The sequence below is a fragment of the Jaculus jaculus genome, chromosome 8, assembly GCF_020740685.1.
Source record: "Jaculus jaculus isolate mJacJac1 chromosome 8, mJacJac1.mat.Y.cur, whole genome shotgun sequence".
NCBI classification, from domain to species: domain Eukaryota; kingdom Metazoa; phylum Chordata; class Mammalia; order Rodentia; family Dipodidae; genus Jaculus; species Jaculus jaculus.
The window spans coordinates 53338203-53366033 of NC_059109.1; the positions used below are offsets into that span (position 1 = coordinate 53338203).

At 37.1% G+C, this 27831-nt stretch overlaps 2 protein-coding genes across 5 annotated transcripts in view; one reads left to right on the forward strand and one right to left on the reverse strand.

Moving 5' to 3' along the window:
* Ano3 (anoctamin 3) overlaps window positions 1–27831 on the reverse strand; it is a 334161-nt gene that overhangs the window by 65118 nt on the left and 241212 nt on the right. For all 4 annotated transcript variants that reach the window (XM_004660858.2, XM_045157621.1, XM_004660859.2 and 1 more), the window contains 2 exons: window positions 22913–23009; window positions 18388–18448 (listed from right to left, as the gene is read on the reverse strand). In XM_004660858.2, the coding sequence (XP_004660915.1) occupies window positions 18388–18448; window positions 22913–23009 (158 nt within the window). The remainder of the gene's footprint in view (window positions 1–18387; window positions 18449–22912; window positions 23010–27831) is intronic.
* Window positions 8487–17582, forward strand: Muc15 (mucin 15, cell surface associated). Its single transcript, XM_004660857.3, has 4 exons — window positions 8487–8669; window positions 12334–13061; window positions 15156–15305; window positions 16866–17582. Exons 1-4 carry the CDS (start codon window positions 8584–8586, stop codon window positions 17024–17026), a joined length of 1125 nt encoding a protein of 374 aa, XP_004660914.2. The 5' UTR covers window positions 8487–8583; the 3' UTR covers window positions 17027–17582.

Genomic DNA, 27831 nt, shown 5'->3' on the forward strand with positions numbered 1-27831 from the left:
ATAATCAGGCACATTAGAACAAATATCATTGTACCAAGTAACCATGTTTATATTTGTGATTTCTAGCACCTCAAAGTATGTGAGTCATCCCTCCATTCACTGATCCCCATACCACTAGAGGAATGAGAATTGCTATTTGTGAGTAAAACCAATTTCAACTCTGAAGACACTCTCACTGTAACCTCTTAATCCACAACTAAGTGTTTTAGGTCCCCTCACTTTCTTGCTTTAATAGAAATTTGATACTCCCCTGAAATTCCACTTGCCATACAACACACTCAATAATGACTGTCTCCCACATCAATAATAAATGAAGATGAGGTGTTGAATTTCTTCCTCTTCATTGTAGGTTCAAGACCATTTTATCTCCCTCCCTCTTCAAAGATTCACAGGTTAGAATATCCATTATCAATCCATACTTCCATCCTGCTTAACCTTGTGATAGCTATCTGCTTCCTGCAGTTACCTATTCCACTTTTCTAGAGAGTAGTAAGCTATTTCAAGTACAACTGACTAAGGTGCCTCCCAAAATAGCTCTTATAAATTACAATAGACAGAGATGATAATCTCCCCAGTGCCCTGGTTTCTGAGTTCTTTTATGTGTGTCTTCAAAACTGCTTTCTAGTACTGTTACTCACTTATCTACACCAATGATGTACTTTATTTATTTTTATTGTTTTTAGGCAAGTCAAACAGACTGGCCATTTTTTTGTTTATGATAGTGAGAAAAAGAAAGAGACAGAATTAGTAGGTAGGGCCTCCACCCAGTGTAATCAAACTCCAGACACAAGCCCCACCTTGTGCACATGTACAACCTTACACATGCCTCACCTTGTGTGTCTGGCTTATGTGGGACCTGGCAAGTCAAACATGGGTCCTTAAGCTTTGCAGGCAAGCACCTTAACTGCTAAGCCATCTCTTCAGCCCCCATGATGTACTTTTTGATCAAGGATAGTGAATCCAGCAAAATTTTTAATCAATATATCATCCTTCTACCTTATCCCTTATAAAGCCCAACCATTTCTCTTTTTTTGTTTGTTTTTTTGTTTGTTTATTTTTATTTATTTGAAAGTGACAGAGAGAGAAAGAGTGAGAGAGAAAGAGAGAGAGAATGGGCGCACTAGGGCTTCCAGCCACTGCAAACGAACTCCAGACACATGTGCCCCCTTGTGCATCTGGCTAACATGGGTCCTGGGGAATCAAGACTCAAACCAGGGTCCTTAGGCTTCACAGGTGAGCGCTTAACCACTAAGCCCTTTCTCCAGCCCAGCCCAACCATTTCTTGATCTAGGGTTTTTAATTATTGATCCTATCTCAAATTTAATATCCTTTCTTCTCCCCTTATATTCACTTTCTTAGCTCTAATCTATCTATTTTCATGCATATTATTAAGAATGCAAAAAACAGTTATGCTGAGTGACTTTTTTCTTTAACTAATGACTACAAATGTTGGTGGACACTGTTGAGTGCTATATTCTCATTCTTTCTTGCCTCTTTTGACACTCAGCACCTACACTTTTGCTGCTTCCAGTTAAAATTCTTTTTTTTTCAAGATTATTTACAGAATACTTTATTATTTTCTGTAATCAGACCCATGTAGATAAGATCTTATATATTTAATACAGTGCGTTACCCCTGTACAAATGGAAAAAAATTAAGTTTAACATTTCTAGACCAATATGGCTGTTAATTTCTGTAAAATGCCAACTCAACATGGTAAACAGGGATTTTTTTTCCAAAGTTGAAAGCACAGCTAAAGTTTCCAAAAATTCAAATTATATATATATATATATATATATATATATATATATATATATATATATACCAATAATAGCAGTATGTTATGCATCAATAGCAGCAACAGCTTTTCTAGGTTCTGCAGTTGTCTGAACAAAATTGTAGAGTCATCCAGCACGCTTATCAAAAAAAAAAAAAAAGAATGTAAAAAACAAAAACCCAGAAAACAGCCAAGTTCTGTTACTGTTATGGTACCTGGCACCAGTTATTTATTTTTTTGTTTTTGGTTTTTTAAGCTTCCCCATCATCATCTGGAAAGAAAACATTCTAGAGTAACATCATCATTACACACAGCTCCAATAAAGCACAGTCACTACTATGCATCATAAAGCAGGTAAAAATATTCTACATTCACAGAGGGATGATACAGTACTGTCTATAATACTAGAGGATACAATTTAAAAGGCATTATTTGAGACTTGATTCTACTTTTCCAGCAGAGGGCCCAAAGGATGGTAGGACACCGCTCTGTAGAGAAATGTGCTCTTAGATAGGATTTCCTGTCGTTAGTGGCACAGCTCTAAGTGCTTGTTCTCTTCATGAACATTAGCTAAAAGCCGTTGTGGGGGGGGGGGGGCGGGGAAACAGGAAAAATTCCCCATGAAACAAAACTCCGTAACCATTGAATTCAAATATGACCAAGTGAAGGTAAGCAAGACTCAAGCTAGCAACCATTTAGCAAATCTGTTACATCTGGATGATGAGAGCTCTGAGGAAGAGAGGGGAGGCCAAGTAGTGCCTCAAAGCTTCAGACCACAATCAAAACACAGCATCACTTCAAACAGCAGCAGCACCCAAACACTGCTCATGTGGATGCTGACATCAATATTGAATCATCTGCTCATTCATCCGGGAAGGGAAGATCAGTTACTACTGTACTTTGATTGTGTTCAACCCAATCACCACCTTACAAAAATAGCAAGCTGCCGTAATAAAAAATAAGGCTCCTTTATCCAGCACCAGTTATCTTCAGCTCACCCCAGCCTATCAATGCCATCACCATATCTAAAGAACGAAAGGAAACAAAGAAACCACAGCAGATGGATTATCTGGGATCACCCAGCTGGCCAGGCTGAGCTCCTCCTCAGTGGTATTATTTTCCTCCTATTTCTGGTGTTTTGTCTAACCATAAAGATTTTTAGGTCTACACTGTATGAAGAAACTTGCTGAACTCTCTACCTCTACATTAAACATGAAGAAATCAAAGAAAAGTTTCTCCCAATCCACATCTGTCCCCTCATATGTGAGCATATTTGAGCATATTCTTTACCTCCAGCCTTCAATTATCAGAAGTTTTAATACATCTCTAGCTAAGGCCAACTTTTCTTGTGATGAAGTGATAGCCCTCCCTAAGACTTTTCCCAAAGCAAAGTGTTCCTAAGTCTATATGTGAAAACAAATGTATCCAAAGAAAGTGCCTATCTGTTTGAAACAGGTTCTCATGAAGCCCAGGCTGGTCTCAAATTCTCTATGTACTTGAGGATGACCTTGAACTACTGATTCTCCTGTATCAGCTTCCCAAATGCTAGGATTATAGTCATGTACCACCACACCAGGTCAAATTATGCCTTTAAATTTAAACTTAAATTTTAAAAATTTAAATTTAAATTAAAAAAAATCAGATTTCAGATCTGAATAAGTCAACAGTGGGAATGGTATTCTAGGTATAAAACAAAAACAAGTTTGTAAATGTCTTATGCAGCAAGACATCATTTTTATTACTATTTTAAGTATATTATTTACTTATATATCCATTCACTCATTTAATTGATGCACTTATTGAGCATTTACTCTGACCCAGGCTTTCATAGTGGCCTTAGTCCAGCTCTGTGGACAACAATTATTGAAGTGGTTTGGAATGTCTGTCTTCCTGAGCTGACCTTCTAGAATAGGAACAGATGGCCAAGCACTTGCAAATCAAGCTATGGAACATGGTGGGAAGTGCTGAGGGGTTAAATCAGGAAGTCTATAAGATAAGTCATTAGAGATGTGTTGGCTGGAGAGATGGCTTAGTGGTTAAGTCACTTGCCTGCAAACCCTAAGGACCTGTATTCTACTCTCCATATCCCACATTAGCCAGACACACAAAGGTGAGGCAAGCACAAGGTTGCACATGCCCACTAGATGGCACAAGTGTCTGGAGTTCAATTGCAGTGGCTGAGGCCTGGCATACCAATTCTCTATCTCCCTCTTCTCTCTCTTTCTCCCTCTCTCTCTCTCTCTCTCTCTCTCTCTCAAAACAAAATAAAATAAATAAAAATTTTAAAAAGGTGTGCTGTGTTTTAAAAAAGGTGAAATCATGCAAAGCCTCTGTGTTGGAAAACATGAATCAACTAATATCAAAGAATTTACACCTTGTTTTTTAGTCAGTGAATATTTATTGACCACTTCCCATTCCAAGAGGTACACATAAATTCAAAACAAAAACCACTATAAGAGTTTGTAAACTTAGTTAGAGTCATCCCACTATTATTCATGTTTATGCCAAGCTCAAGTTTTACAATCACCAAACAAAAATATTATACTCATCACTAATTGGGCCTAGTTGAACTTGATTATTAAGTGTAAAGTAACAGATTTTTTTTTTTTTTTTTTTTTTTTTTTTTTTTTTGCCTTCTTGCTTTGTAGACTCCCTGGACTCCCTAAGAGGTAGGAATTAGTTTTTCTTTTTCACGAATCAAAGAGCTGTCTTGTAACTGGGACCAGTCACAGTCATGAAACCAGTTCACAGAAAATTAGGATTCAGTAATGAAACTGTGACTCGGCAGACTAAACCTGCCCTGCCATGCATTCAGCTGCCATCATGGTTGAGACTTGAGAGGCCTGCCAGAGAAGGGGCACCATCACTCTGCCAGAGCATGAGGAGGGAGCTTCCTGCTCTGCTCACTTCTCAGAGCATGGCCATGCTGACAGAAGGAACAGTAGGAAAGCAGGGCCTGATATTTAAATGCATATAGCACCTTTTATAAGCTCACATTTTCTTTCATTTTATGAGCCCACTGTTTCTTTTCTTTTCTTTTCGTTATTATTATCAATGAAATGGGAGATAAAAGGCAAAGTGAACAACTTGTGTCAGACACTGAACGATGCAGAAAATGACTAGCAAATTGTCCTTGAATCTCTTAACACCTTGAAGAGTTACCAGGAACAATTTAGAAATTGTTGAAAATGCCTGATTTGCCGCTCCTAATTTAACAGATACAGGAAATCAGTGGTCTTTTGAAATTTCTGTGTAACTTCTAAAATAATTTTGTGAAATTTCATCCTCTTGTACATTTTTACAATGGTCTCCAAAATTTCTCTTCAGAGGGCTTATCAATATACTGCTATGTGAATAAGTATAAAGGACAAAATATGATCACCAGCACCCACGTACATCCCAAGTGTGGTGAGTGCACCTGTGATCCCTAGTACTGTGGAGGAAGGCACTGGGATCCCTGGGAATTGCTGGCTAGGTAATCTAGCTGAATGTTGTAAGTAAGTTTGAGAGAGATTGAAGGGAGACATGAAGTCAATCTCTACTCTCCACATGCATTAAAACACATGTGTAAACATACCCACACACATACAAACACAAATACACATGCATCGCAGACCCATATACATATGCAAAAGAATGTCTTTCCATACATACTTAAATGCTTGCAAAGGATTTAGTTTCTAGTGTGTTATAAAACTAGACATTGAGAGTATAATTTTTGTAATGGTCTTTTACAATTTTTTATAGCCCTTGAAAAGTATAATTTCAATGATAAAATACAACTTTTATCTTTTTACTTTTGGTTTTTTTCAAGGTAGGGTCTTGCTTTAGCCCAGGTTGACCTGGAATTCATATGTAGTCTTAGGCTGGTCTTGAACTCATGGCAACCCTCCTATCTCTGCTGGGTTTTAAGATGTGCACCACCATGCCTGGATTGATAAAACATAATTTTAAACCCTTTTTTCTTAGAATTTTTAATAATTCTGCTTCATCTTTAAATCTATTTCCATTTTATCATTGCCTACAATATCATCTTTAACATATATGTGTGTTAGAAAGTGTTTGTTGATTATAGTATCATACTTCTTTGAAACAATAAAAGCACAGAAGTAAATTTTTAAAGTTTTGTGAGTATTATGATCTTGCATAACATTTTTGATAATCATACAAGTAGTTTAATTTTAAAATGTGTCATTGAGTATAAAATATTGATATTACTAACATTAAATATGAAATACAAAATTTTACTATAAATACCTCTCATCAGGATATCAATGAGGGTTTTGTTTGCTTCTCAACTGGTTCACGTATCCATGGATTGTTTACAACTACAATGAGACAGGTTTTGTTTCAGGGTCAATGCTTTTGAAATATTTTATAATAGATAAAAAATGACAGGGACTGGAGAGATGGCTTTAGCAGTTAAGTGCTTGCTTGTGGAGCCTAAGGACCCCAGTTTGAGGCTCAATTCCCCAGGACCCACATTAGCCAGAGCACAAAAGGACGCACCTGTCTGGAGTTTGTTTGCAGTGGCTGGAGGCCCTGGCGCGCCCATTCTCTCTCTCACTCTCTATCTGCTTCTTTCTCTCTGTGTCTGTCTCTTTCAAATAAATAAAACAAACAAACAAAAAAAAAAAAACCTTTTTTTTTTAAATGACAGTAGTGAAGCAGTTTGTCACAGTGATACTTATGCATTTAAGCTTTTGGCTGAAGAAAATACCAAAGCAGTAAGGATCCATCACTTAAAGTGAGTTTTAGCCAGTTACCACATGCACAAATGCAAATATTTATACTTGAATATTTGGATATGATATATTATAATCTTTACTTAACCAAGGGCACTGGTGTTAAAGTTTCCTTAGCATGCAAATAGAGCCTTTGCATAAATGTATAGTTAAGTGAAGAATGACATAACAGTAAAATTAGCAAAGTTCAACTGATTATCTTCAGATTAGCAAATGCTAGGAAAAGAATTCTCTGGGAAGGGTTATTTTTTTATCTGAACTAGGGAAAATGAACACAAACTGACAGCATTGGGTGTACACTCTCCCTAGGCACTTCGCTGAGTTTCTCTGGTGACACTAGCCTTCATGGTATATAGTTGGAACTGTATCTCAGTGAAAATTGTTTGGAAAAAAAATTCCTTTCTGATTTCAGCTCAGGTGACCTATCCAAAGCATTTGGTTACAGCTAAATAAACCCAGGAACATCTGCGACATTCAATTCATGCAGATTTTTTCTGACGTCTCTAAAATTGCTCATGACACTGTGATTAAGTAAGGCTTATGTTTAAAGCTAGTTCTCATCAACTGGTTTTGCTTATGGGAGAGAAATGGCAGAAAGGACTCTGAGTCCTCTGAGTCGTCAAGAAAAGGGTCAGACGAGCTTCACTCTGGAACTTACAGCAGTGAAAGTAGAAGGTTGTAGCCTACTATTATGCAAACTTCTTGATGGCACAGGCCATAACTACTACTGTCAAGTCGGAAAGGGGTGAGGATGTTCCTGTATGCATCTACAGAAATGCCTAGAGATGTCTTATACCCCAGAGTTATTGGTTTCCTCAGTTTAGACAGAAAATACAACCCCCAAACCGAGTGGATTATAGCAACTGTCTAATCTGAAAATAATCAATTGAACTTTACTAAGATATTGCTCAGAAGTTGTTATTAAATTTAAATTGCTTTTTCTCATACCAATGTAGACAAGGCCAAGGTACATAAACACATTTGAGTAAATAATTTTTAGAAGTTGTCTGGTTTTATTTCTAATCAAACTCTGAAGGGGCCTTTGGGTTTCACAAAATATAAAACTCTAGAATTATCTTGTTCTTTCCTAGGGCCAATTAACAGACTCTTTGCATTCACTTGAAGCTTCTGCATTTTAGTTGGTTTCATTTTTCCTCTCAGCAGTTGGACATCCAGGTCCTTGTACAACAGAAACCAAGAATAAACCCCAGGCATGCTAAGCTGGATCAAGCGTGATCAGTATCCAGATATCAAGCATATCCCAGTTTCACCCTTCTCCCTTTCATAAGCCATGAAAGGAGGCATGCAATTTGTTATTCAACTCTAGTATTTAGTTAAGGGCTACCCAGGCACTTCTGAAACTCCCTAGCATCTGAGTTGAAAGTAAAAGCAAGCACAAGATGGAAGCTAACCAAGAGGAATACCAGAATTTCTCTCCTGAGTCATTGACACATGGTCTTTCTTACCCAGGCCAAGTGACTCCCCAAACTCCTGAAAGTCAGCACGAATCTCCATCTCTAAAGTAACACTCCACAGCTTTCCCCTGGAGGCCAATACACATCCCATCCAATGGCTTTGTGATTTTAGGCAAGTCTTCTCTAGTAACCCATGCAGGTCTCATGTATAGAGAAAAGCCTACTATGGGAATGAAAGATTTGTGATTTAGGAAAATATGGGACAACAGGTGCAGAACGTGACTCAAGGGGCTTCCTCACCTGCAGAGAGGTACCTAAAATGTGTCATAATACTTGAAAAACCAGAAGATGCTACCAAAATCTCTCTCTTTTCTTTCACTTAGGACAAGAAATGAGTTCCCTTGTTTGGCCTCTGTTATTGAGGACTTGCCTGCCTCAAAACCAAACGGAACAACCTATGAAAACTGGAGGGTTGGGCTTGTTTTGCTGTTGTTTTATTTTGGAGGCATGAATGGGGTGAACTCTTACTGCTTACAGCTGAGGAGCAGGTCAGTCAGGTTTCTTGGCCGCTGTATTTCACAAGCAAGTTACTGCCTGCCAGCCTGCCCCACCTAATTTTGTTTCTCTGGCACCATAATCCTGCTCAATGCGACACTTAACCCACCTGTTCTCTGATGCCAGGACACCTGTGACATTTCAGTTACCATCTGTAAGCACCTGTGAGTTCTGGAGGTAAGTGTGTGCTTGCTGGGACACTGACAGTTCTCCACTTTTGCTTCCCTACCAGTGACAGTGAGAGTGGCCTCAAACTTTGACAGCACACTCAGGCAAGAAGCTAAGGAGACTCTGGCATAAACAGGTCATTGTTTCATTAGTGAATTGCTTGCTAAGTGAACATTTGCACTGTTAAATAAATTAATCTGCTAGATGATGAAACTAGCAAAGGAGTTAAATGAAAGCCTTATTTTATAATGTGTGTCTAAAATATAGAATTTCTTTAAGTCAGGTCTTAGTAAAAGTATTAAAATGTTTAAAGTGGAAATGGTAGCAAAAATATAAATTGAGCTCTCAGCTTTCAGTTATGCATGCAGGCAAAGGTTCTTGTTTGAAGTATTTGAACATGGCATGTTTTGAAAAGTGAGTTTCATATATAATAAAATGCAAGCTTCTCTATGTCTTTTTCAATGATTTTCTTAACTTAAAGAGTTGGGGAATGTGCATTTTTTTATCTAGCACAATAAATACACATGTCTAGCATTCACTGGTAATTTTAAAAGCTAAGTCAATTCCTATGGAAGACATTCTATGGAGTAAAGACATAGACAAGGGCTTTTATTCTCAGAGTGTGGCCATTTAAGCCTCCTCTTGTTAAAAAATGATTCCCTGTTGACCTACTTTCTATTTGGCTCACCAAGGCCTTTCCTACAGAGTGAAATCTGATAGAAGGGTGAAGCCCCACTCTGGGGAATTCAGATTCAGAACATTTTCTTTTGGAGACACATTCTCTCTAAGTTTTATAGTCACCATCTAGCTTTTAACAGTATTGATGTTTACTTCAGTTTGCTGGTAGCATGAAATTCTCTTTACTTTTCCCTGCGTTTATGTATATCTGAGGCTTTTAATTAGAATGATCCTAAAGAACTTCTGAAAAGAGTTTGTTGTGAAATAATTCCACACTTTCCTTTTCACTTTGCCTTTTTTTTTTCCCTTCCTTTCTTTTTAACCACATAAAAGTAAAATGATTTACATAAAAAGTTCTCAGATAGAAGCTGGGTGTGGTGCCACACACCTTTAATCCCAGCACTCGGAAGGCAGGGGTAGGAGGATCGCCATAGAGTTCGAGGCCAGCCTGAGTCTACATAGAGAATTCAAGGTCAGCCTGGGCTAGAGTGAGACCCTACCTCGAAAAACAAAAACAAAAACAAAAACAAAAAAGTTCTCAGATAGAATTTGACTTTCTAGTTTCTTGCCTTTCTAAAACCTTTCATAATAAAAGTTAAGTTTAGCCACATAACTCCTTATACCCTGATTTATTCTGTTTCATTTTCAGAAAGCACACAGGACTAAGGTAGAGAGGGCAACTCAGAATCTCAGCCAGTGCTCCAAATTCTGCCAGAAGTATAAGCTACATTTTACTATAAGAACATGTGGTTATATTACAACCTCAGTATACCTGAACTACCATAATTGTTTAAAAATTCTCATTTTGGTTGAGTTTAAAATGGCAATCATTTCCTTTCCCATGCATGGGTTGACAATGTGACAACCAGGGCAGATCTTTATTTTGAAAGTTTGGTGTAAATTGGGTATGACTCAGTTACAAAAGGATGACCAGGCAGAAAGAAATAATTTTATTCCTTTAAGAGCAAGCAAAATTACAGACAACATGTTGGCTTGCTTTTCTCAATGGCAATTTCCCCCTTCTTAACATGTTTTCTAGCTTTCCATGAAAAACTAGTACCATGAATAACCTGTGAGGACCCACACAAGGAAACAGGATAAAGACTGTTCATTTGTTCTTTATAAGGGCATTATTTAAGCAGTGAAATGTACTTATTCTGAAAGTATATTTTAAAAGATGTTAAATGCTGAAACCAATAAAGATATTTGTATCTGTATAAGACGTTAAAGGTATCATAAATTAGCTTGAAATACTCTTCTCTTGTTTTGTTCCACTTATGATAAGTCTGTCCTTCGGAGTTTCTCAAGTTCAATCCACTGTCCTCTGGCGCTTTCATCTCACTCCCATTCATTTTGCTTTTTATGCTACATATTACTCAATTCAGATTGAGTCTGATGAACCCAAGCTACATTGTACTTACTTCTACAAAATGTAAGGGCTGCAGTTTGGAATACCTCCCTAAGAAAGGCAATATCCAAATTGGAGGTGTACCCAGTTCTCTTAGAGACCAGAAAAGAGAAACAGTTACCTTCTGCTGCATTTTCAGGATTATAGGAATAAAACAGGCTTCACAAAAGCCCTGCCCAAAGCTGTATTAATTTTTTCATTAACTGTACCAGTATTCAGATACATTGTCTATCCCTTTCTTCCTTTAAAAATAAAAACTTTTTCCAAGAGATAAATTTTTGGGTCATTGATATCCTAGCTTTTCAAGTTACACTCCAAAGCGAGGTGAGGGAATAAGAGATCCCCTAGGTGGTTCAGGGTTACAGCCAAGGTGAAAATAGAACAACAAAACTCACTTTGTTGGCTCTTGATATGGGGATTCTCATTACTGGAAGGGAGAGAAAACTCAAGGCCACGTTCCTCATGTAACACTGCAAGAAAACTAGAACAGCTAAGGGCCTCTTTTCCCCTCTAGTGACCATACTTATTTTTAGGAGGAGAAAATAATAAAATGGCTAAATAGGGGGAAAGCAATTCAAATGCCATAATAATGATTAAAAAGGTAAAGAGTAGCCAAGAACAATTCGCAAAGCAGGATACTGTGGTGTGGACTGTGGACTGTGGGGAGTTCAGAGGGATACCTCTGCAATGCCCACAGAGCTACTGCTAACTGGAACTGAATCTTAACAAACCCAGTGAGGCATGAAATCTATGTTTTGTTTAGTGCATCCAAGAAGCCATACAACTTGATTGGGATTATTTTTATATTAGGATGAAAGTATTTTTGATTACTGTATTTGAGGAAGAATGTCTTATATTTTAGTTTTGTTTTTAAAATGGGATTAAGAAACTACTCTGGTTAAACCAACTAAATCTGGAGAGACTGTGATAAAAGAAAAATGACAATGGGGAAGTCAACAACGCAATTGAGAATCAAATTTTAAACTCTTGCAATTTCTGTTACAAAGATGAGCATAATTGGCCCTCCATTTCCACGGGTTTAACCAATGGCAGATCAAAAATGTTCAGAATAAAAGGCTTGTACTGAACATATGCCAAATTTTTATCATTATTCCTTAAACAATACAGTATAACAACTATTTGAGTAACATTTACATTGTATAAGGAATTATACTGTGCAGAGGCTAGGAATAGATTGTAAGTAATAACTAATTGCATGAGACTGAAGTTATCAGCAAGGTTTTTTTTTTTTTTTTTTTAGTTCTCAAGGGGTCTTGGGTCTAAAACCCCACAGAGCCTGAATGGCCCATGTCAGACATGCTATGATTTAGATCCTAACCCTAAATCTCAGTCATGAACTATGAGTCTTTGGACATATTGTTTATAAATTAGCCCCCATTTAATTACTTGTAGACAAGATTATAAACACTTCTTTGATGGCTTTGGTAAAAAGTAAATGGAATTTTTTAGAATATGAAATTATAATCTCATCATTATGTCTATAGATTTTTATCCCCTTAATAATGTATATTCATAAAACTCAAAATACTATAATAATTCAAATGACTAATTCTCACTCTCTTTCAGATCCCTCTTATTAAAATCATTACCAAAGAAGTCTACAATGTTGACCTTAGCCAAAATTGTGTTGATTTCGATTCTGTTCCTTTCTTTACCATTTTCAAGTCATGAGAAAGAAAATCTAGGAAGAAACACCACACAAAGCATGGCAAAAGAATGGAAACTAGTAGAAAATATGTCTATTCCACTGGAAAGAAAAGAAAATGTACATTCAGACAATGAAAATAGAAATGACTCCAATTCCAAGGGAACTGATTCCCCTCTTTTTGATGTATCTTCACTCTATGAAATAATAAATTCCACCAATAATTTGCCAATGGACAACTCCTCTGAGGTTCCAAGACTCACATCTACATTTTCCACGATCCCTTCCTTGGCACATGGCTTTGTTTCAAAATTGCCTTTGAACTCATCTCTAAGAGATGAAAACCTTTTGCCAGCCTCAAAACCTCCCAATTCTGTACATACAATATCATCAGAAAACTTCACTTGGTCTTTGGACAATGGCACCATGAATGATCCTGACAACAGTTCCCCTGCAATTAGTCTCTTCACCCCAGCACTGAATGCCACAGCTGAGACCCCTTTCACAATGGAACCAACTAGATGGATTACAACAAGCAGTGATAATTTTGCTGATTTTACCCCCTATCAAGAAAAAACAACTTTACAGCCCACCACAAAATTCACCAATAATTCAAAACTATTTCCAAATACTTCAGATCCCCCAAAAGGTAAACATGAATAGACTTGAATTATCTGATATATGAAGTTGAATTTGTAAACAAGTCATATGTATTACAGAGTATGTCTAAAAAGTAGAATAGAGTGCCATAGTACATGTGGCAATTATTTTGGGGAGAAAGCATGATAAATAGTGAAGTTGTTTTAGGGTTTTGTTTAGCATATGCTCATCATTGCTTATGGGAGGAGGATATGGGAAGTAGGGTAGATTAAGTGAACATGGTATCTGAGTCATCAGGTAACAATGCCTGGATTTTTACATGCTTATAGGAATACTATACAAATGAGCTTTAAAATTATGTGTGTGTGTGTTTTTAAAAATTGAACAAAATAAGTTTATAAGTTACCTGCCACCATATTAGTATTACACAACAATAGTTGAATAGTAAAGCACTGATACTAAAAATATTATTCAGACAAGTTCAACATAAGAAATCCTTTTTATGTTTCAGTTTAAACTCTGATAAAAACCAGATAAATAGAATGTGTTAGCTCACATAGCAATTCATTATGGAAATATTTTTTGTTTATTTGAAGGATTATGTCAAAATTTAAAACATAATGGGGATGATGTATAAGAGGGTATCATTCATTTATTATGTTGTACTGTTTTCAGGTCCAGCCATGCACCTGTATGATTAAAATGTCATTATTTATTTTTCTAAATTAATACTTCCTTTCCCTATGAACTCATTGCCTTTCAATATACTTTGTTATAGATTATGTTAATTATGTAAAAACCCAATACATGTTTACAAATTTGTTTATTTGTCATAGAAACATTTCAACTTCTAGTTTCATTATAATACCACAACCAATATATAATACATGCATATATATACCTTCATTTTATAACTCACCCCTGTCCTCCAAACCTATTTGTTATTCAATTAGGAAGCATTTAAACTATCTTTTGCCTAGCCAAAACAATATACATGCTGAAAATATTTAGTACTTACCCCCACCATTGCTCTTTTACCTAAAGAAAATTTAGTTAACTTTTGTTTTATTCGTTTATTTATTAAAGAGAGAGAGAATGAAAGAGAATGGGCACACCAGGGTCTCCAGCTGCTGCAAACAAACTCCATATGCATGTGTAACTTTGTGCATCTGGCTTTAAGTGAGCACTGGGGAATTGAACCCACTGGGTTTTGCAAGCAAGAATTTTAATAGATAAGCCATCTCTCCAGCCCCTCTTCTCTTTATATTAGCAACAATTTGACCATATTCCAAATGATTTAATTTTTTAGAAGTAGAATTTTATATAGAATCGGAGGTCTGAAATGAACACTTGACTACCTAATTAATGAACTCAAAAAATTAAAAGTCAAACAAAACAAATTGGGTATTTAGAGCTCAGGGGGCATTGAATATTTTACAGATAGCTTCATCTTCAACTAAGATGTTCTAGTAAAGAGCATAATATAGTAAAATTTTGAAGGCCCTTAACCATAAATCTGATGTCAAGGTATTGCAAGCATCTTGACTATATCTCTTTGTAGTATTTGGAAATATTCCATAGCAGGATATATAGCTTTCCCTTATGGTACCTTTTTATTATGGATTTATAGATTTATTAGCCATTACTCTCATTCTTATTAGCTCTTGTGAATTGTTATTCAAACAAAGTCAAAGCTCATTTCATCATTAACTTTCCACAGAGATTCAGGGTTTATGACAAGCTTAATAAACACAGCATTAAATACTGAAATGGCATTTTAACCTAGAGTACACATGGTGTTTTATACTATTGATGTGAACAAGTACCAAGTAATTACAAAGCTTAAGACTTAGCAGTATGTAAATGGCAGTAAAAAATTAGAAGTGATATTTTTATCTTGAAATATATTTTTGCCAGTATCTTACAAATATGGAGTACCTTACAAAATGCATACACATTCTCTGTCACACACAAACATAGATGGTCACAATTTTCTCACTTAAAGAAAATCTAATCTTGCATTTATAAAGTCTACATAAATCTGCTTTTGTTGTTGTTTTTGGAATCTGTTTTTTTTTTTTTGTGATGGTGGTTTTTGGACTATCTCTGTTTCTGAACTGTAACTTTCTTCATTGTCTTCTAGAGAGCAGAAGTACTGGAATAGTATTTGGGGCCATTTTGGGGGCAATTCTGGGGGCCTCACTGCTTAGTCTTGTTGGGTACTTATTGTGTGGAAAAAGGAAAACCGACTCATTTTCCCACCGTCGACTTTATGATGACAGAAATGAACCAGGTAAAAACCACATCACAACATCATCTGGACATAGTGTTTTTAGTGAAGTGAGAATGCACTACCTAGAAAGGATTCAGGGAATCAAAGAGCAAAAACTGACAAAATACTTACTCTGTCCCACCTCTGTTTCTCAAAGAAAAAAGAAAAAAAAAAAATTACAAGTACGTATCCATGTATGAAATGTGAAATTGCATAAGAACTTATTTAAATAGTAATTCTAGAATCCAAAACTATGTATTGGAATGTAATGGAAGATATTGATGTGAGATTAAGAACATATGGCTTGTTTTATTTAAATGTCCCTATGAAGCCACAGTAAGATCTCTTAATAGGAATTTTACTCTAACTTACATTCTTCTAAAGTATATACACCCATGTAGTGTCCCTCCAGTAATCATCTCAATGGGACTCTGAAGCAGAGTATCTGAAGGCTGAATGATTTCACATAGAAAGTCACAATGTACCATAATTCCAGAATTTTCTACTTATTAGTAATTTTTAAAAGGCCACCCATGAGGGAGGTCTGGAAAGATGGCTCAAATTTGAAGGCACTTGCTTGTCTAAAAGACTATCCATAATATCCATAAAGGAGAAATGGATATTCCAAAATAAATAGCGAATTTGATAGATAGTAATATTCAAAATAAAGAGAATTTAATCCTATTAGATGTTCAAATAATCTCTGTATGCTTTAGGAGAAAATCTGTTTTCTTTTATGTACAGAGAGTTCTGCCACTACAGCAAATAACTATCTGTCTCAGACAAGTCCCCTAGATGAGTTCTATGAGTTCAGCTCATGAATCATATATTTAAAACCAAATCTAATAACTATAAATTTAACAGAATTTTGACTATGAGCTTCTGCCAATCCACATAAATAAAAAGTGACCATTTTCAAAGTCAAAGATCAGGATTTCTAACAGCAGTACTTAAACTAAGTACCTTGTCCTATATGCAACAGAAAATTTCAGTTTGTTACCCTGATAAAATCTAAGTAGTTGTGATTGACACATGAAGGATGAATTCAATTATGATACCTGCTTACTTCTTAGATAGCATGAAATACTCTTCCAAGGATCCTGGGAGACTAGTTTGTAAACAGATGACTTAAAGAATAGGCAGGGAAGAGCATGACATTGCTTCTGGAAATAATTAGATCACTAATCACAGTGGCAATTAGCCACAGTCAATTACCTAATACCTTAATTTTCTTTGAAAACAGTACTCAAGATCACTAAATAACCTGTTTTGTTGAAAAAAGAGTCATAAATCAGAATATCCTAAGTATATGAGATGTATCAGAAGGAAGCATATACTTCATAAAATCAACTTTAAATGGCAGAGCCATCAAGGCAATGGGATAATATTTGGTTAACTATAAAATCAATAATATTCCATGAAAAACTCTTATTTAGAAATTTCAAAAGTAATATTAGCCTATGTAAAAATACATATCTACCTTCTCTAGAATAATTCATGTACTCTAATAATATCATCATTTTCTGTGTTTTGGACTCTCACTGTGAAAAATTATGTTTATTTTGTTATTTTTTTTTTCAGTTCTGCGATTAGACAATGCACCAGAACCATATGATGTCAATTTAGGAGATTCTAGTTACTACAACCCAACTGTGAATGCCTCATCTATGGCAGAAGGTGGGGAATTTGGGCCTGACAGCATTCCAATGGGTGACATATCACCACATCGTACCTCGATGTAAGCTACGATTAAACGGCTCCAGAAGGCAGGTGCTCAACTACATCCTGGTCTTTTAACAAACTCATATTCCAAGAGATTATGCAACATCACTGCCACGTGGCTTGCTCAAGGAGACTGGCAAAAGCACAAGACTTGAAGCATAAGCACAGAAAGGATCGGTCATCCGAAAACTTGCTTTTTTAATCTTCAGCTGGGCTGAAGTGTGTGTTATATAACAACATAATTTGTATTTTGGTGTATTTGCTAGGAAATCTTTTCTGAAATCAGGTAACACTAAATGATAGCACTGTTTGATACTCTAATAATAATTCTCCAACAAAGACTGGGAATCAAACCTACATTTCCCGCATCTTATTTTTTAAGAAAACCAATGGCATTAACTTCATTCACTCTTCCACCTACAGTTCATAGCCACAAAGTAAGATGACTGGGTTTTTGATGGAAAAGTTGGATGGTGATTTATTTTCTGTTTGTTTGCTTGTTTTGTTTTATATTGACAACGTCCACAATTTTACAGACAATAAAACCCTTTACAACTCCAGTCTCCATCATATCCCCATCCCCTCTCAATCAGTCTCTTTTATTTTGATGTCATCATCTTTTCCTCTCTCTCAAAGTTAGAATGACGGTATGGCCCAGTTCATGTTAAGTGAAAAATTAACACAAAGGAAATAAGAGCTTTGTGTTCTCTTACATTTCGCTTTTCTGCATCAGCACATCCATGGTCAGCCTCTTCAGTGACCAAGTTAACAATGACAGCATTCTGCAGGGTAGAGTAAGAAAACTGGCTCTACCCAGGCAACAGATAACCTTTCTAAAACAATTTAAAGTTTTAGGCAACTCGAATTTGTTTAAACTAATGGGTTGCCTTAAACACTCAATAAAAACAGTGCAAAAAGTCAGCCAAAGAAAATACTCATATATAATTTGTATGCTTCTAACTTTTTAGATAGGAATTATTATATATTAAATACTATTATTTAATCATACATGCAATAGATCCTGCATCTCTAAGGAGATGAAGCATAAGATACAATAATTATTAGAATTAACAAGCAAACTGATCATCACTTTTACAAGTAATAATGTGAGACAATTATCCTGGATTTTAGTATATTTCAATTTGATTTTAGTTTTTGCTTTTAACATGAACAGTATACTCTTTCTAAACCTTAGGAATTACAGGACTATCAGGTGTTACATTCTTTACTAAGCGATGAGTGCATAAGGAGGGCAAGCAAGGCAAGTGCCAGTTTCTTAGAGATATTATTGTTGAAAGAGTATGTGTGTGGACGTGTGTAAGCACAGCGGTACGTTTTGAAAACCAGAGCTAGAAAATAAGTAATGAAAGAATATACTTACCCCATATTGCCATAAAGATAGCAAAGAAAACTGTTCCACCATTGTCAAACAAATATGTTACCTTAACAGAAAACAAACAAAATTATTTGTTTTACAAAGATTATCCTAAATCAGAAATTATGGCTTGCATTTAGTTACTATATTTTTCCCAGGTTCTATCACAATATCTTATAGTTTGTTAATGTATTAAAATGAAATCATTGCATGAGTCCTGAAATTATTTCATGTGATTTTATCCTGGATATGAGATAAGAAAAATACAAAATTTTCTCCTTCTCTCTTTCCCTTGATTCCCTTTGTACTCCACATTAATTTGTTTCTAGCTTTCTGACAAAGTATTTTGGGCCACAGATACAGCTACAAAATGCAAGATGTTAGATATTAAGGTAAAACATAATGAACAGAATATCCAGTTAGAAAAAGTTCCCAAAATGGGGAATTACAGAATGTAAAATTCTAGTCGTGATCTAGCATCTCCAGTGGATTGGCACTCAATTACTACCCCTAATCGTTTGTGTCTTTCCACGTGTGCCATAGGTCCCATCATGATTTGTATGCTCATGTTTTAAAAGTTTCACAAATCATTTAAAACATTTTAAAGTCAGCCATTTCCTGAAGCTTGATGAAGAAAGTACAATTACACAATGTTCTTAAGTATAATTTTCAGATTGATTTTTAATAAAATTTAAATTTAATGGATCCAATATACTTTGCCTGTTTTCATTTGCAGAGTGCTATCCCTATAAACTAGTAAAATTAAATTGATATTGCAAGGCCACAAATGTTTATCATACACACAAATACAATAGAAACTAAAGTAGACCTATATCCATCTACTTCTTTTTCTCAATTTTTATTAACATTTTCCATGATTATAAAAAAATATATCCCATGGTAATTCCCTCCCCCTGCCACACTTTCTCCTTTGAAATTCCATTCTCCATCTATCCCCTCCTCATCTCAATCAGTCTCTGTTTTATTTTGATCTCATGATCTTATCCTCCTCTTATGATGGTCTTGTGTAGGTAGTGCCAAGATCCTTGGTTTCCCACTAGGAATAGATGGTAAGACCTTATTGCTGAAGACTCCACATATTTGGGCTGCAAGGTCACTGAAAAATTCTGCTGGAACTGAGCTGAAAACCTCCTCCATGTAACCAGCTGACAGAAAGTTGGAAAAAGCCACACCATATGTAGCTCAATTGGAGAGAGAGAAATCAACAATGAAGACACTCCACAGTGGACACTGTAAGCTTTATATTTGGCCAACCAGGCCAAATGAGCCAACAAGTGCAGTAGTAGCACGTCTGTTATGGGGGAACTGTCCTCTAATTTGACTGGAGGATCCCTCCATGGGAGGGAATACATCCCTGGTACTGAAAACCTACAACAGGGGTAGTCATGAGCCCTAGGGGTGTAATGTATGCTGCTGTCTGGCTAAATGTATATTCTATGTTCATCAAACTGCCCAGTAAGCACTTCTCTTAATGTTCATGCCCTTATATTAATGTTACTCTCACTTTTTTGTTAGAGAACTTTCTCTTTTCAGATAGGAGTGACCTTGGGATGACTCAGAAGGCATCATGGGTTGAGAAGAAATGACAGGAGTGCTCATCACTGCAATATCTCTACCACACCTTCCAAGGCACAGTATCCACTGAGGAAAAGGTAGTGGAAAGAATGTAAGAGCCAAAGAAAGGGTAGGACTCTTTACAGCATGCTCCTCCAGACACAAAATGACCTGGATATCGATGACCTCACAGCACCTGACATTACCTACAGAAGACCATCATAATAGGAGGAAAAGATGATGACATCAAAGTGAAAGAGAAACTGATTGAGAGGGGGAGGAGATATGATGGAGAGTGCAGTTTCAAAGGGGAAAGTGTGGGGGGAGAGGGAATTACCATGGAGTATTGTTTACAATCATGGAAGTTGTTAATTTTTTTACTTTTTGTTTATTTTTATTTATTTGAGAGAGACAGAGAGAGAAAAAAGGAGAAAGAGAGAGAGAATGGGTGCACTAGGGCCTCCAGCCACTGCAAAGGAAGTCCAGATGCATGCACCCCCTTGTGCACCTGGCTAACGTGGGTCCTAGGAATTGAGCCTTGAACCGGGGTCCTTAGGTTTCACAGGCAAGCACTTAACTGCTAAGCCATCTCTTCAGCCCAGAAGTTGTTAATTTTAAAAAATAAAAAATATATATGAAGTAAAAATGCTAGCATAACAAGATTTGGTAGTGTAATGTCAATACTTTTAAGTGGGTGCACAAAAATCACTATATCTTAATTAAAAATATTTTAATTCCCACAATTTTAATGCTCAAAATGAGCACAGTCACAGAAGAAATATTAATGTACATAACTGTAATATATATATCATAAGATAGGACCAATTTGTTCATGCAAACATAACTCTTAAATTATGAAGGAATATGTATATATCCATTTTCAATAAAAAAAACAGTAGAGTTTAGTTTCCTATTGATCTCAAGAAGTGTTGAATTCCAAAAGAAATTGAACTGAAAACTTGCTTTATCATCTGGTGAGGTAATAGGAATCTACACTGGTTGATGTATAACAAGATAGTTTATTTTATTACAATGAGAAGTTAAAATGATGGTTAACATATCAAGCAAGTACGTACATTTTATCTCACTAGGAGGATTTAAGACATTACATATTTCATCCAGGTAGAGCTTATTCTTTGTACTGTTTCAAAACCTCATACATTCTTCTGGAAATTAATTCCTTCACTTTCCTTGTACAAGACAGAAAGAGAGAATGGGTCTCTAGCCAATGTAAATGAATTCCAAATGTATGCACTACCTTGTGCATCTAGGTTACATGCGCTATGGAGACTCAAACCTGGGTCCTTGTCCTTCACAGGCAAGAACCTTAAAGGCTAAGCCATCTCTTCAAGCCCTAAATTTGACTTTTGTTGTTGTTGGTGGTGGTGGTGTTTTCTAGCCTAAGATGGCCTGAAATTCACTACGTAGGCTAAAGCTGGCCTGCAACTCACATCAATCCTCCTTACTTCTGCCTGCCATGAACTGGGATTAAAGGCATGCACCAACACACCCAGCCATGGGGAATTAAAGAATAAGTTGAGGGCTGGAGAGGTGGCTTAGCAGTTAAGTGCTTGCCTGTGAAGCCTAAGGACCCCAGTTAGAGGCTCAATTCCCCAGAACTCACGTTAGCCAGATGCACAAGAGGGCGCACGCATCTGGAATTCCTTTGCAGTGGCTGGAGGCCCTGGTGCGCCCATTCTCTCTCTCTATCTCTGCCTCTTTCTCTCTCTGTCTGTCGCTCTAAAATAAATAAAATAACAAAAAAAAAATAAAAAAGAATAAGTTAATATCTAGGTTCCAAACCCAAATACATTAATTATTTTGGGGTTGGACTTGAAATCCTCATATAATTCTGGGAGGGAGTAATATGGGAATTTTGTATATCTATTTTATTTCCTCTAGCAAGTAAAAGTATTTTAATCTCAAAATACAAATTTAGTTCTCAGAAATGAAAATAATTGCTCTCATAAAAAGAATCCAGACATTAATAGGTAGTTGATAGGTAATTACCCATACATTAGCAGGCTTGTTTATTAAAGGAGGCAACTTCATCTTCTGACTTTTCCATAATATTGACCAGAGAGATATCACAATAGGTTATCCATCGGATTTTTAAATGTCTTACTAAAGGGACAAAGTGCTTTGTTTAGTTTTTGTTTAGACCCCTCAAGGGAAAAATCCATTGTCCCCTGCCAAGATGAACAAAGTCCTCTAGAGATGGACAGAGACAATTGATTCTGCCTTAAGAGTTAATCCAATGTACAGGGCTGGAGCAATAACTCAGTGGTTAAAGGTGTTTGCTCCCAAAGCCTAGAAGCCTGGATTCAATTCCCCAGTATCCATGCAAGCCATATGCACAAAGTAGCACATGCATCTGGAGTTCATTTGCAGAGGCAGGAGCACTGTTGTGCCTATCCTCCCCACCCCCACCTCTCTCTGCTTCTCTATCAAATAAATAAATATTTTTTAAAAAGAGCTAATCTAATGGAGCCTATCAATAACTCACCTCTAGTCAAGAGACCTTCCTTTACCTAAAAATATGATAAAAAGATGAGTCCAATAGTTTCCTTAATAAGACAATTTCTTTTTTTTTAAAGAAGTATTTTATTTTATTTATTTATTTGAAAGCGACAGATACAGAGAGAAAGGCAGATAGAGAAAGAGAGAGAATGGGCGCACCAGGGCTTCCAGCCACTGCAAACGAACTCCAGGCGCGTGCACCCCCTTGTGCATCTGGCTAACATGGGACCTGGGGAACCGAGCCTCGAACCGGGGTCCTTAGGCTTCACAGGCAAGCGCTTAACCGCTAAGCCATCTCTCCAGCCCAATAAGACAATTTCATGTACTTCCAACCTCAAGCCTTTTAAATGGCAAACTTTCTCTCTTTTCTTTGGGAAGCATTTGATACTAAGAAAAATCTTAGCTCTGGGAGTAGACTGAGAAGGTGTACACTCACCTTAGCATAGATGCAGCTGTCATTGAGTCTCTGCAGTGAGCAATTCTTGTCACACAAAGGACACATGAACACTTCAGCAGCTTTGCAAATTTCTTGGCTTGAGAAACAAAAAAAGAAAGACAATGAATCCCTCTCTTGACGCCTGCAGAAAACCCTGCTGGAAGCAGCTAAGAAAGAGGGGACCAGGGAAGAAACATTGAGGAGCAAATTGAACCCATTTTAGGATTGGCTTCAATATAAATATTTTAGCACATTATCATCAAAGGTTTTGTTTATGTTTTTAAGTTTTCAAAATTCTGCCAAAACCATAATAATAATAACAATAATGATAATGAATCACATTTCAATTTGTGTGAGTCTTTGGGAGCACCTTAAAATAAAGATACTTTTCCCAAACATAATGGCACACATATGTTGGGTTAGGTATACCAATGGGTACACTTGACTTCTGACTCCTCAAGTCTCATGATCACACAGTTTGTAATGCACACCACAGTACTTGGTGCAGGCTACTAGTACTGATTTATGTGGTGATGGTGGTGGTATGTGTGTGTTGTGACAGTTGTAACAGTCTACTGTTATCATTACATAACATAATCTCTACCTAAATATATTTCCAATTAGGATGCAACTTTATGACATTTATCCCTTCCATTTTATGCTTACTGCCTCTTAGATACTTCAGCATCCAATGTATATGGCTTTGTGACAGAAGTAAAGAATCATTAGAAAATTTGGAAATGCCTGATATGTTTTGAGTATACAACCTATTTTGGGGTGATCTGTCACTTATAGCCATTCCCCACTTTGGATTTCCCCAGTAAATTGTCTTTAAATAAATCTAGCTGAAAAACATTGAAAGGACCTTAAGTATTTTAGAAAATATGTCCTGAACAACTGTTTGTGTGAACTTAATTGGCAATGCTTGCAGCAAGATTTTCTTTTTTTAAAGAACTGTACACTCAATGGGCTGGAGAGATGGCTTAGTGGTTAAGCACTTGCCTGTGAAGCCTAAGGACCCCAGTTCGAGTCTTGATTCTCCAGGATGCACGTTAGCCAGATGCACAAAGGGGCTCACACATCTGGAGTTCATTTGTAGTGGCTAGAAGCCCTGGCATGCCCATTCTCTCTCTCTATCTGCCTTTTTCTCTCTCTGTCACTCTCAAATAAATAAATAAAAATGAACAAAAAAAATTTTTTAAGTGTACACTCAAGGCAAAAATCAAACATGAATACTTAAAATGTGTGGTGTTTAAAACCTCAATTCATGTGAAAACAGTCTAGAGGCATGCTACCCTAAACACATCTGATTTCATACAAGTGAGAGTAAGTAGTAAGCAATGATATATTACATTATAGGCACACAGTTTCCCGAGGTGGATTCACAGCCCTTAAGTTGCTTAGTCCTCAAGCTCTGGCAATGGTAATGTTCAACTTAAGCAACATGCTCAAGATCACAGAGCCAGGATAAAGTACCTCAGGTAGATGAGCTTGTGTTTTTATGATTATAGATGTAGTTCTCTATAAATTGCTGGCAGAAAACAGCCAACCAATAGCAGCTTGAGGGGATAAAAGGTTGATTTTGGCAGGGGAAAACAATGGCATGAGCATAGGGTGGACATTACCTCCTCACAAACATCAGGTGAACAATAGAAATTGAAGAGTGTGACAAACACTGACAAGAAAAAGTTGGTTATAACATCCATAATCCTTCCCCTAGCAATACAGAACCTCCAGGAGGCATGAATTCCCAAATTGCCATGAGCTGGAGATCTAATATTCAATACAAGTTTTAAAACAACCAGGGAAACATTAAGCTCTGTCCCTCTAGCTCCAAGTCCAACAACTCTTGCCAATGACAAGTCTCCAAGTCTGATCATTCTAACCAGCAACAAGTCTCTGAAGTTCTAATTCTGCCCCTCCAGCTAGGTTACTCATAGTTCTACAAAACTTCATCTGAAGCCAGAAGCTCTCCTGAGTAGCCATCTCATAGTCCCGCATCTCCATTGAGTCTCCACTGCAACCCAAGGTCCTTTCTCACAGCTCCATCAGGTCTCCATGCAGGCAATCCAGAAAAGCCACTTCACACTGCCCATGGCCATTTCTAAAACACAAGATTGTGCTCTAAATTCAATGACCCTCTCTTTGCTGCATTTCTCATACTCCACAATACCAGGTGGGATACCAATTTGTTAATCCATAGGGGAATAAAACAAACTTTGAAAAACTCTTTCAGCATTCAGACACCTCTAAAGAGTCTACATTCTTCCTGTTATCCCAATGCAGGTGAGCTGGCTTAAACTCAGTGGTTGCAAACTCTCATACAATTGCAACTGAACGGGCAGCAGTTTAAGCCCAAAGATTTCATTTCTATGCCATATCCCTTTGCTCACACCAATCCATTTCTGTGCAACGCAACCCTGAACAACTTCTCAGGACAGGGGCATAATAGGAAGCCTCTCACACAAACTGCTTCTAGCCCAGTCCAGGCAAAGTTCTTTCTCACCCTCAGAAGCCAAACTGTACAGTCCATAGTTCTTATTGCATTCAGATCTTTCAACTCTGACCAGAATATCCATCAAGCTGTATTTACAGCACTGCAAGGTGTCTCTTAGGCCAAGGTTTCAAATCCTTCCAAATTCCTGTCAAATATCAGCTCCAAAATGCCAAAAGCCACTTACTCAGCTGTCTAATAGCAATGACACAACTTCTTTGTACCAACTATGCTGTTGTACTCTGGTTTGCACTGCTGGCAGAAAATACCTAACCAAGAGCAGCTTGGGGGGGGGGTGTTTATTTTTGCTTGCAGACTTGAGGGAAAGCTCCATGATGACAGGGGAAACAATGGCATGAGCAGAGGATGGACATCACCTCCTGGCCAACATCAGATGGACAATAGCAACAGGAGAGTGTACCAAACATTGGAAGAGGAAGTTGTTTATAGCACCCATAATCTGCCCCCAACCATACACAGTATCCAGGAGGTTTTAATTCCCAAATTGCCATGAGCTGGAGGTCTAACATTCAGAACACCTAAGTTTATGGGGACAAGTGAATCAAACCACCACACCAAACAGCAGAAAGTACATATTTACAAATCCATTTATCAATAATAGTTAACTGTGATACTAGTCCTCTCCCACATTCAATTTATTAGTAATTAGAATTTTTATATGAAGTGGGAGGAAACTGTGAAACATGCATTTTGAAAACCTAAAAGAAAGATAATTTCTCTCCTCTTGGCAATACTACTAATTTTTAATAACAAAGAACTTATGTGGCTGGATAGATAGCTCAGTCAGTCATGCTTGCTGGTAAGCATGAAGACCTAAATTTGAGCCCCAGAATCCACATTAAAATGTCAAGCATGGTGGTGCTTCTGCACTTTTAATTCCAGCACTGGTGGGAGAGACGGGGAAGCCAAGGTGATGTGGCCAGCCAGCTTAACTGGTGAGTGTGAGGCCATGACAGACCTAGTCTTAAAGAAGGTAGAGGGTGTTCCTGAGGATGACACCTAAGGCTTCTTCTTGTCTCCATCTCCACTGTGCACCTACACACACATGCAGACCTCACACACACACATCCACACACCTATACACACTTAATGTTTTAATTTGAATGTTTGGTCCCATAGACTCAGTCATATTTTATTAAACTTCCTACTTAAGCCCCTAACAGACCCTAGCAGATAGATCCCTGCTATGGAGGTTGGGGAACTTGGTGCATATTGGATCTTAGAGTTAAGCCCTAAGGTGTATTGGGGGGCAGATCTGAGTACAGCCCTAGTACATGTCTTTAGAGCAGTTTGAGCTCTGGCGGTTTGTGCTTGTTGATGTTTGCTGGCTTTGCAGTGATGTCTTTCTTTCTGCTTGGATCTGTAAAAGGGATTTCCATTGATGAAATTTCCCCTGTATTTGTAAGCCTGAAATAAACCCCTTCCTCCCACAAGCTGTCTGTGGTTGATTGTTTTGGCAATGAGAAGCCCCACACACTTTCACACACATATATGCAGACCCACACACATTCATACACACACATACATATGCAGACCTATGCACATGTTCACACATGCAGATTTATACACACATTCAAACATATACACACACATATGTACACACACACACATACAAACCCACAGAAACATTTGCACACACATGCATATTCACATACTCATTCAGACCACCATATGTATATACACACAAAGGCAGACCCACACACATTCACACAAACACACATGCATACACATGTGTGCAAACCCCTACACACATTCACAAACACATGTAGACCACACACACATTCCCACAAAATATGCAGTCCCCCACATACATTCAAGACAAACATGAAAAACCCCCATACATTCACATTTAAAAATGACTGGGGGTAGGCTGGAGAGATGCCTGCAAAGCCAAAGGAGCTTGGTTCAATTCCCCAGGTCCCATGGTAAGCCAGATGCACAAGGTGGTGCATGCTTCTGGTGTTTGTTTGTAGTGGCTGGAGGCTTGGTATGCCCATTCTCTATCATTCTCTCTTTCTTTCTCTGTCTCTCTCTGTCTCTCTCTCTCTCTCTCTGTTTCCAACTGTGTCTTTGTCTCTCAAATAAATAAACAAAAATATTTTTTAAAAAAGATTTGGGGGATAGAGAAATGGCTTAGTTCTTAAGGTATTTGCCTATGAAGCCAAATGTCCCAGGTTCAATTCCACAATACCCACATAAGCCAGATGCACAAGGGTCACATGCATCTGGAGTTTGTTTGCAGTGGTTGGAGGCCCTGGTTTGCCCATTTTCTCTCTCTCTCTCTCTCTCTCTCTCTCTCTCTCTCTCTCTCCTTGCAAGTAAATAAATAAAATTAAATTTAAAAATTCCCTAAAATTAAGAATTGGCAATTTTATTGAAGAAAATTTTGATTAAAATGGGTATA

Excerpts from the sequence above, each read along its gene's own strand:
- Muc15 (XM_004660857.3), top strand. The coding sequence starts at position 8,584 with ATGCGACACTTAACCCACCTGTTCTCTGATGCCAGGACACCTGTGACA. Across the intron at positions 13,062-15,155 it reads TACTTCAGATCCCCCAAAAG|AGAGCAGAAGTACTGGAATA; the intron begins GTAAACATGAAT and ends ATTGTCTTCTAG. Across the intron at positions 15,306-16,865 it reads TGATGACAGAAATGAACCAG|TTCTGCGATTAGACAATGCA; the intron begins GTAAAAACCACA and ends TTTTTTTTTCAG.